This window comes from Myotis davidii, unplaced genomic scaffold (genome assembly GCF_000327345.1).
Source record: "Myotis davidii unplaced genomic scaffold, ASM32734v1 scaffold38, whole genome shotgun sequence".
In the NCBI taxonomy this organism is placed as follows: Eukaryota; Metazoa; Chordata; class Mammalia; order Chiroptera; family Vespertilionidae; genus Myotis; species Myotis davidii.
This window is the reverse complement of record NW_006291383.1, coordinates 113,069-124,436: the sequence shown is the minus strand read 5'-3', so window position 1 is coordinate 124,436 and position 11,368 is coordinate 113,069. Positions and strand designations below refer to the sequence as shown.

The window sequence follows — 11,368 nt, the reverse complement described above, 5'->3', positions numbered from 1 at the left end:
GCAGCTGTGAAGCTATGCAAGCTGCTGTGGGGCCTTGGACCTTCTTTTGGAAGATCTGGGTCTCTCTGATTCAGCTGCAGTATGTTAGGTAATTTTCAGGTTGCAAAGGACCAGGCCTTTCATATGCAAAAGCCCCAGTGGCTTGGGCAGGGCGGGGTCCCAGGGGATCAACAGGACAGGTGGAGCAAGCAGTTATGGCTGCTCTCACTCTTGCCCTCAGAGGCCCTGCTTCTCAGTGTCCCAGCAATTGCAGCAAGCACCCCCGAGATTAAGGTGCCCTCGAGTTCCAAGTTCTGCCCGCTGCCAGACAGTCCAGTTTCTCCTGTATGAGTCTGCGTCCCCAGAGACTCGCCCAGAACTGGAGCTCAGAGCTTGAGACTCCCTCCTGATTGAAAAAGACAACCGTGTCCTCAGCCACCAACCCTCTCCGCATGCGCCTCTGTACCTCTGTATTTTACTTCCGCACTACACCTCCTCTGAGTCTCGGTATGCTTTTCTCTTTCCTTCTAGTTGTAGAATTTCAACTCAGCCAGCCTTCCTGTGGTTCTGGATGATGTCCTTTCCGTCTTTTAGTTGTATTTCTGAAGTGGTTGTGTGAGGCAGCAATCTCCGGTCGGTATTCATATTTTTAACGTCAATTAAAATTGGTTTATCTGGTTTCTTTAGACATAGGAAGATTAAGAGATATTGGTTATTTGGCCTGAAGTAAAGAATTTCCTCATGACCAACTCTACTGTTAATTCATCCTGTTTTGTTAGGACATTTAAGTCTCTGATAAAGAATAAAACTTAACCCCAAGGGAGACTTAGAGTTTGAATTGTGATTACATTTATGGTTGTATTGAGGAATTGTGGAAGGTGATCCGGTCCCCCTCTCTCCAAGCTGAAGCCAGGTTGATAGCCCCTACTTCATTCATAAGGATGAACAGTTAACGCTAATTCAAAATCAATATAAACAGGTGCTCCCCAGGCACTCGGACCCAACACTAACGCCCTGACAGCAACCAGCTGTTTTACTTGAGAACTCCGTTCATGAAGGATCAGGCAAAAGTGAAAGAGAAGTGTTGCTGGGTCCCAGTGACACAGTACTATTTCAAAGGTGTTCTCTAAGCAATTTGGAAATGACCAGAAAATTCCAAATGTGCACATATTCAGATACGGAAAGTCCATTCTTAGGACTGATCCATACAGAGATGCTCATGACTGTGCACAAAGGTCATGCACCATGATACTTATCACAGCATGGCTTGCAAGAGCAAGAAGTGGGCAATGATGTACATATTTTTTAATCTGTTCCCACCAATCAGGAACAGATTAAGTAAGCCATACCTTCACACAAAGAAGTAATATTCTTTCAAGAAGAAGGTAGATTTCTGAGTAATGACAGGAAAGTATCCTCGGTGTACTGTCTAGTGAATAAAGCAAGCTCCTGAGCAGAGTGCCAAATTAAAGTCCCCCTTCCTCCAAGTCCAGCTCCCCCGAGGTGATCATTACTAATAATTTGTTTGACATTTTTTCTGAATATTACCTGTTTGTGTAAAGCTATCGCTTATTTAATCTGTCTCTTTGGCACTGCCGGTGAGGAGAAACTTGGTCCAGGTGATAGCCATAAAAAAATAAAAGCATTTACACAAGCCATTGTGGAAAAGGGCATACACCCTGCAGATAGACTGCCTGTGTTCACATCCCAGCTCTACTACTTACCAGCTGGGCACCTTGGACACATGAGGAGACTTTGTTTTACTTATCTGTCAAATGGAATACTAGAGCAACTACCTCACAGGCACATGCTAGGCTTTCAGACAAAATGTTAAACGAATTATTAGTAATGATCAACTCTGGGGAGCTGGACTTGGAGGAAAGGGGAACTTTAATTATTGCTATATTTACTTCCAGACTATTTTCTATTTTGTGCAAGCATGTTTAAACAGATCTTAACAGTGTTCTCTCTCAATTAGAAGCCCTTTATTAACAGATGACAACACTTGACAAGCCCTTGGTTGATAGGGGTCAATGAAGAGTGAATTATCAGTTCAATTAGGTCCTCAAGATGCTCAAGACTCTCCTTCCAGACAGGGAGGCTTTGGTCCACAGGAAAGTCCCAGGGCGACTCCGTCCAGCCCTCCGCACTAAGAGGCTGACCAACTCTAGGATGTTTCCTACGCACCCAAGGCCATGTTCCCTGTGAACTCAGCCCCATTAAATGCCTATCTAAGAAGGCTTGACACTGTCAGAAGAATTTACTGTTTGTTTCAGCTAAAATGTGACTAAAGGTCCCTGGCATCCCCTTCCTTAGAAAGAAAGCTTGCAATAGTAAGTACTGTCTCTGCCACTTCGGGATGTAAATCTTCTGTCACTCAGAAACGTTTCCTCAAGGATCTGAGAGTCTCCTCAATGAAATTCAAACATCGAAGGATCTCCCAGCCTCCTGGGAGGATAGGGGCCTAACTTGGTGGCTGCCTTGCTCCCATTTGCAAAACTACCTCCTATCATAAAAATATGAGAAGTTTGTTTCTCCTTCATAAGTGCCAATTAGCAATCACAGAAGGCCTAATCACAGTGACCCCCACCCTCTATGTCCTTTAGTACTTTCCTTTAGCACAACCCAGTGTTTTAGAAGTTTCCTGCCTTTTATTTTAGTAGAACTGAGCTCTGTTGTATATTGAAATCTCTCTCCCTTACTGCAGTAGTCTGAATAAGATCTGTCTTGCCTTTAATAGCTGTCCACCTCTGATTCTCTTTGGCACTACCAGGGAGGAGAAACTTGGTCCAGGTGATAGCCATGACCATGCAGTAAAGAGGCCTTGGAATTTACCCTAATGGTAGTTGCTAAGTCCCTCCCTCCCAGTAAGCACCAGAGGAAGAAGAAGGTAGTGGTGGCTCATCATGCAAAAGAACCGAAATATGCAAGATGTCCGCCCCCCCGCCCCACATGAACATTATAAGTCCTTTATTGAGAGCTATGCAAAGTACTAGAAAATATGCTAAACTCTCAATACACAACATCTCATTAAATCCTTACAGCAGTTTAATGAGTAGGCATCATAATTTTCTTGGATTCTAAACCTTAGAGAGCTGAAGAAATTTGCCCAAGGTCACACAGCTCATAAGTAGCAAGCCCAGGTGTCAAATTCCCCTGTCTCTCTCGCCATAAGCTTTTGCATGGTCTTGATGGTCACTGTGCAAATAAAGTACAGCTTAAATTTGCTGTTTGTGCTAGAAAGTTTCTGCTCCATGGAAAGCAGCTAGGTCTTAATATATGTAATAAAAAATAGTCTTACTAAAATAATAACAACAACACATCTCTGGGGGGAAGCATTCAGCCTCATTCCTTCCAAACTGGGTTTCTACCCCTGAAATGGGTAGTCATCGTTAAATTACAGAACCCTGCCTTCTTTCCTCAATCTCTGAACTGTCTTCTCTTGAGCACTGGCTAGAACGTCAGCTCCCTATGGGTAGGGATTTCATCATCTTGTTAATGTCTGTATCTACAGTGTCTATAAAAGTGCTTTACTGGTTGGCACCCAGTAAATATTTGTTGAAAGAAGAAAGAAGGGAGGGAGGGAGGGAGGGAGGCAGGGAGAGAGGGAGGGAAGAGTTTAAATCCGAAGTAGGGCATCTACCTGGGCTGTCGGCTCGATCTAGTGTGGGGCGTGCAGGAGGCAGTGGATCAATGATTCTCTCTCATCATTGATGTTCCTAGACTACACATTTTGTGAGGCTGAGGGGGGGTGGAAGAAAGAAGGGAGGGAGGGAGGGAGGGAGGGAGGGAGAGAGGGAGGGAAGAAGGAAGAAAGGAAGTGAGGCAGGAAGAAAGGGAGCAGGTCTCTTCACTCCTTAGCAAGGTTAACTACTCCCTCCTTCTTGGTGGTGCTGATGGGAAGGAGGCAGTAGCTTTGAGAATAGCTTAGATTTGACAAGATTCCTCAACCTCAGCACTATTGACATTTGGGACCAGAAAATCCTTGTTCGCTAGTCCTGTGCATTGTAAGATGATTAGCCAGACTCTGGCCTCTCCCCATTTGATGTCTGTAGCATTGACACCCCCCTCCTCCGCCCATCTCCCCACTCCCTGCCTCTATGTTGGCAACCCAAAAAGTGTCTCTAGGCATCGCCAAATGTCCCAGGGCTGGGGCTGGGGGTGAGGAGGTGAGAGGTGGGGGAAAAATTGGCCAATGTTGAGAAACACTGGATTAAAAGATAATCTAATGACTGGCTACTAACTAGGTAAGGAGAAATTAAAGCCCAGGACTTAAACAGCAATGGAGGACATGTCAGGCTTTCGGGGCACTCAAAGCCGTTGTATGCACCATGGAGAGACCCACGATCTTGGGATCTGGGATGGTTCCAAATTCCGGAAGCAACAGAACATGCGTCAACATGACGACTCAGGAAATGAGTGTTCTCATGGTCTGCCTGTCCTTCCAGGTAAGAATGTAAGAAATCCAATAAGAAAATTGATCTGTCCGCATATGGTGAAAGAGAATCTAATGAGCAACAAGCTAGGCAGATTCAAAGGCCTCATTATTCTCCCTAATACCGGCACAGCCATTTTTGAACACAATTACAGACTTGAAACCCCACAGGAGAATTCATTTAAACATTTACTTGATGTGAAACCTCTGACCCAAGCAATTCATAGAGCAATTAAAGACGTAGGGTCTGGAAGACTTGACGGTAATGTAGTTTTGGGTTTTGTTGCCAAATGGTCAGTACAAGTAATAATTAGTGGCATCTTAAATTAGATTGGAATGGAAATAAGAATCAAGAAGGATCCCATAGGACTCGGTACAGGAAACCATATTATCTAATATATGGTGCTCATTAACAATCCGGAGGAGAAAGTAAATTCGACTTAGATTAAATTTGCAGAAAATGCAAAATGAGTGAGAAATGGCAAATACAGAAGATAAATTAAAGTTGAAATTACCAAAGGACCTGGACATTTTAGAACCTTAGTCAGAACTAAATAAGATGAAATTTAATGAGAAAGAGGAAACTATTACATGGTTGGGTTTGATTACACTTGACGTCCCAGTAATCCGATAGCACTGGGAGAGGTCGGGGCGGTGGTAGATGAACTGTACCTTACCACTTCTTGCTACAAAATCTCCATAAAACACAAGATGCTACGTTATCAGGCCAACCTTCCAAGGAGAAGTGGGTATTGGGTAGGCGCCTAATGTATCTACAACAGCCTTCTCTCTTCCCTGCAACCAATCACCCGGATTCTTATAGTGCCATGATCTGAACAGCTGATGTGCTCTGGCTAAAGTGTGAACCTCCTCCTGTTCACTTTCAGTTGACTGTTCCTCGGGGAGGTAAATCACAAATCTGTAGGAACAGTTTCTGGGAATCTCTCCCTCTGCAGGACTCGACACCCATGGAGGAGTCCAACATTCCCAGGATGCTGTGCTGTGAGGCTCGGCGTGTGTGCTTGACCCACCAGCCGCCCTTGTTTCTGCTGTAATGCAATCTACCCGTCTGAATACCTGGGTGCCACAGTGCTAGGCGCCAATGTGAAGGACCATAAGAGAGATGGATAGATGTACAGTATTTTGATTTGATAAGGCAAATCAGATTAAACTAATGGTATTCCAGAGATTCCTTTTTTGAATAAATTTTTTTCTTAGGAACTCACTACTAAAGTCGGTTGCAGCTTGGCCTGGCTAGAGTTGAGAGACCATTGCCAGGAGACATCAACTGACGGGAATGGAGGTGGAGGTGATGATTCGGAGATAATCATGGTTACATTTGTGCAGTCAGCTCTTCACATAGAATCCATACAGTGGTTTCACATTCATGGTCTTTTTCATTTTTGTCCTTATAAATATACCAGGAAAGAGGCAGGATAAGGAGGACAACCTCTGTGGACAGGTCCTTAGAAGAAAGAACCAGAGTTGCTCAAGCCCAGAACCCAGCAGCCCCATCACCTGCCCTGCCCTGGCCCTCCTGCTGCCGCAGTGCTCACCTGGATGCTACCTGCTGGTACAGTGACATAGGCATATAACTGTGGAAAGTTCTAGAAAATAGTGCCCCTTGCTCACCAGATCCCTTGACTGAAGTTCAGCTCCCTCTGGGGGTGATCCAAGGAAGTGACCCCTTTGTGGTCAGACTCAGCACCCGTCTCTCACTTTTTCCACTTTGAAGGGGACACAGATACAGTGGAGGATGTTCAGACCAGTCAGCATGGGGAGGGAAGGAACAATCACTGCATTTGAGGAATTATAGAGAAAATTCAGGGTGGCATGATGGTCTGTAAACACCTGAGGGAGAATCAGAAGGACCAGGCAGGGCAGAATAGGATCACACGTTGGGGGGAAGCTAGAGAGACATGTTTAGGTTCAAAGTGAGGAAGAGTTTTAGAACATGAGTGTTCTCTAAAGATGAGAAGGAGTGAGTTCCCCAGCACTGGAGATATTGAAGGTGGACACAAGGAAAACTGCGCAAGGAAGTAGCTAAGGAGGATGAGGAGTTAGATTAGACCAGGGGTCCCTATGTGGGGTGATTCCCCCACACAAGAGGATATTAACAATGTCTGCAGACATCTGAGTGGTCACAACTGAGGGAGGGGGGCTATTAGCATCTACTGGGAAGAGCCTGGGGATGCTGCCAAACATCTTGCAAGGCCCAGGACAGACCCCACACCAAAGAATTATCCAGCCTCCAAATATAAACAGTGAGGAGGTTAAAACACCCTGGAGAAGGTAAACTGTGAGTCTGCAGTTGGGTAATCACCCTTCAATCTGTCCAGTAATTCAGAAGACCACGGAAGGTAATTGATGAAATGCCAGGAATATCCAGGTTCCAAGGAGGATCGTGCAGTAGGCTATTCAAGTGCACACATCTCAGAAATATTTTTCAGTTTCAGACATCGTGAGCTATATTTTGAGACTCTGGGTATCCCTACTATAGCCCAAACTAGGAGGCTGTTATTCTCCAAAAAGCAAATATATGGGTTCCCACCACTTCCACCTACTTCCACATGGAAGTTGGCAGCAAGTGCACAAATCTAGAGGCAGGGTTGGGTGAAGAGTGGGAGGAGAATAGTTGAAAACATGCAGAGGAATCCACAGTGAGATCTCACCCAAAGGCCTCTAAAAATTATCTCTGATTCTTTTAAATATACTTTTCATGCCTTCTGGGTGATGAAATGCACCAACTCCTGCAAAGTTCCTGGAACTACAAAGAACTTCATTTTCTCCAGATTTACCACACCCAGAGCCCAAGAATCAGATGGATCCGGGGGCATCTCTGGGCTCTGCCTGTTCCTATCTGGGCATCCGGTAAGGTTTCCAACCTTTCGGAGCCCCAGTTTTCTCTTTATAGAATGGGACGACTTACATCTTCATAGGGAAGCTGTGAGGAGTACACGAGCAAATGTGGGTTCAACCATGTGCCATGCCTAGTGCATAATAGACGCTTACTAAGTGGCAGCTAGTATTTGTTTGATTATCCTCAAAAGGCATGTGGCATTAGGGTAGGCACTGATCAATAAAATTATGCCGTCTTCAAACTCACAATCTAAGACAAAAATTAGCTTGCCTTCATTATAGCTCTCTATTCTTATTCATTAGAATAAAAAGTAGCTCGTAGATGCTGAGTGACTGGCCTGAGGTCACAGAGTAGCTCCTCATGGCAGAAGCAGGATTAGAACCACACATGTGCAGGACACCACTGCCTACCCGTCGTCTCCCCGACCCCAATTGCCCTTCTCAGCCTGCTTCTTTGCCCTGGCCTGGACCTGGGGCCTCTCACTGCAGCAAGACCTTCCCTCAAAGCTCCCCAGGCACCAGCATATAAATGACCAGTTACAGCAAAAATGACTTCCAACCTGGGATCCTTTTCAGGCAATGATAGAGATGTGCGAATTATTTTCCACATGTTAAAAAGCCACCCTGAAAACATACATGTACTCTTGATGAAGCCTGAAAAGATGAAATAAAATGCAATGTTTCATGGATTTAAGCTGCAATTATGTAAATCAACTCTCTGTGGTAATACTGGTTATTTCAACTTAAGTAGAAACTGAAGGATGGTTTCTTATGTCTTTGATGAACAAAAATGGGAAATCTAAACAGTATGGCCTGCTTCACAGTAAAAAATCCAACCTGTAATCAATGTCACCCCGATCTATATATATAAAACCCTAATATGCAAATAGACCAGCCACGGGCAAACTACGGCCCGCGGGCCGAATCTGGCTCGTTTGAAATGAAAAAAACTAAAAAAAAAAAAAAAAGACCGTACCCTTTTATGTAATGATGTTTACCTTGAATTTATATTAGTTCACACAAACACTCCATCCATGCTTTTGTTCCGGCCCTCCGGTCCAGTTTAAGAACCCATTGTGGCCCTCGAGTCAAAAAGTTTGCCCACCCCTGAAATAGACTGAACAACGGAACAACTGAAACAACCTAACAACCGGTTGCTTTGATGTGCGATGACCACCAGGGGATGCATGCAGAACATGGCAGGCGTCAGCCATGGCGGGTTGGTGGAGCAGGTGAGCAGGGGTGCCAGACCAAGGCCGGGTGCCAGTCGCTGTCATCAGGGCAAGCCTGTTGGTTACTGAAAATTGTTTGCTCCCACACGCTGCAGTCCTGCCTGGTGCTTGCACCTGCTGCTGATGCAAGTACAGCTCGTACCTGCTGCCAGCGTCCAGCGCTGGTCCCGATTGCTCAGTACCATCAGTGGGTATGAGTGGTGGCTGCTGGCCCTGATTGCCCCTCAGGGCTTCTCTACCTCCCCTTGCTACTGAGGGGCAATCGGGCTGGCAGCTGCCTCTCGCACTTGCTGCCAGGGATGGCCCTGCTCGCACCTGCTGCTGCCGGCTGGCACCGATTTCGATTGCCCCTGAGGGCTTCTCCACCTCCCCCTGTTCCTGAAGGGCAACTGGGGCAGCAGCCGCTGCTCATACCCACTGATGGCATCAGCCCTGCTCGCACCTGCTGGTGGTGCTGGCCCAGTCGCTCCACGCCCTCAGTGGGTGTGAGCAGGGCCAGCGCCATCAGTGTGTGGGAGCGGTGGCAGTGGGAGCAGGGCTGTCGGCAGACAGGGGACCAGGGGCCACAGTGGGAAGGTCTGGGAGGGGGCGCAGAGTATAGGCCAAGACCCGCCCTTGTGCCCACCACACCCTCGCCGCCTATAGTTCTTTTGAAGGTGCACGGATTTGTGCACTGGGCCCCTAGTCTATATAATAAAAGCCCATAAAAGTCCAGAGACTCTTACAAAGGAACTACCAGAACGACAGGTTGCTATGATGTTCACTGACCACCAGGGGGCAGATGCTCAACGCAGGAGCTACCCCCTGGTGGTCAGTGCACTCCCACAGCTGGAGCACCACTCAGCCAGAAACTGGGCTCACAACTGGTGAGCGCAGTGGTGGTGGCGGGAGCCTCTCTCACCTCCCTGGCAGCACTAAGGAGCAGCAAGCCAAGTGATAAGGAACAAGCAGGCAGGCGGTTAGGAGCAAGGGGTCCCGGATTGCGAGAGGGCGCAGGCTGGGCTGAGGGACTCCCCTTCCTCCCCTACCCACATGAATTTTGTGCATCGGGCCTCTATTAGATTCAATTTAAAAAAGTCCAACCTGAAGTCCAGGGGAGAAATAAAAAATGCCCTTCATGCTGAAATGTCTGGGAATCACTGAGCAAAAAAGACACAGCACAAATCATAGAATATCAGTCACAAAACAACGTGCGCCTGAGGATCTGGGAAAAGGGCCATTGTGCATAAATGAGACATTCAGGTGCCCACCTGCCCACTTCTGTTAAGGAAACATTGCCTTGCCCAGTGCCCTGTGGAATGGGACAGTCTGGATTTACTATAAGTTGTTGAGAAATCTCTAACCTGTGTTGCTGGGTCAAATTAATGAGGTCAAGGACCCAGCTGGTGTGGCTCAGTGGTTGAGGTTCAATTCCTGGTCAGAGTATGTGCCAGGGATTTTGGGCTCGATTCCCAGTAGGGGGTGTGCAGGAGGCAGCAAAAACAATGATTCTCACTCATCACTGATGTTACTCTCCCTTCCTCTCCCTTCCTCTCTCTGAAATCAATAAAAGCATATTTTTTAAAAATGAGGCCAAGACTATTCATCATGTAAGGTGCACATGTAATCATCTAAGAATGGCACAAATGCATTGAATCACCAGGTATTCTGAGAAAATTGTACGATTCCAGTTTAATTGGTCTCAGCACCAGCACTGACATGCAATACCAGGGACCCACCAGCAAGACAATGCACCAGAACTGGTGAGGAAGAGGCCTGCAGGAACACAAATACACCCCCAGCTCTGGCAGCGGGAAGGCGGCCACAGCATCCTGCCAGTTTCTGTTAACTGTGGCGTTGCTGTAGTTCCCATTTCCTCTGCATCCATGCCATCCAGAACCCAGGGAGTGGGCCTGTGACCATTCTCCACATCTGGGAACAGAAGGAACAGAGGAAAGCTGGGCAGCTCTGGAGAGGCGTGTGGATGGCACTTAGGGACAGCTTGAGCTTTCTGGGAGACACAGCCTGGGAAATTAACACGAAAGCTTCATCTAGCGTTTGGAAGCTGGATGCTTGTGAAAGGGGCCGCGTGTGTAGTTCAACTATTGTTAGCTCTGTTCCCAGAGCGGATTCTTCCTGCCCCATCCTCCATCTCAGGGGCGCCCTGAACACCCAGCTGGGGTGAGGGTGTTGCTGCTGGTGGTGGTGAGAAGGGGTGCGGGGAGGGGAGACATGGGTCTGGAGGTCTGTGGGCTGGGACTGCAGGGAGGGAGGTGGTCCACGGAGTGGGAAAGCTCTGAGCATCAGAAGTCCTTGCAATCCCCGTTCCAATCCGCTTCCAGCAAAGTTGAACCTAAAGCAGTATTTCCTGTTTGCTCATTCTTCCGCACGGGCCGCCGCTCCCTCTGGCAGGATCGGAAGGCAGCTAAGGCGGGAGGCATCCAGGTAAGGCTGGGGAGGGAGTTCTCTGCATTGTGTTAGAGGAAGGCGTCGGGGATGAGAATTAATCCCACGCGGGGAAGGCGGCCGGGACTACGAGGGAAAGGGAGAGGGACAGCGTACACTCATGCTTTTCATTACCCGCGGGAAGATGGATGGTTTTCACGGACGGTTGTCTAGGCGCCCGGGCTCGCTATAGGGAGACGTCAGAGCTCTCGGGTCCGCGGTGGAGGAGCCCCCGACCCCCCCGACCGGGCTCCCATATAAAGTCGGGGCTTGGCGAAGGCGGCAGCAGCGGCGCGGACGACGGCGGAGCTCCCCGAGGTCCACGTCCTGCTGTCGCTCCGCGGTTTGGAAAGCGCACCCGGGAGCTGCCCGTCGGGACCATGCGCTGCCGCGAGCTGCCGCTCGTCCTGCTGGCGCTGGTCCTCTGCCGCGCCCCGGC

At 47.9% G+C, this 11,368-nt stretch overlaps 1 protein-coding gene across 1 annotated transcript in view; it reads left to right on the top strand.

The window, feature by feature from the left end:
• The first annotated feature begins 10,946 nt into the window (after positions 1 to 10,946).
• The window catches only part of GRP (gastrin releasing peptide), a 12,121-nt gene continuing 11,699 nt past the window's right edge, over positions 10,947 to 11,368 (top strand). Inside the window, 1 exon segment of the mRNA XM_006764603.2 lies at positions 10,947 to 11,366. Within this exon segment, the coding sequence (XP_006764666.2) occupies positions 11,310 to 11,366 (57 nt within the window). The 5' untranslated portion in view covers positions 10,947 to 11,309.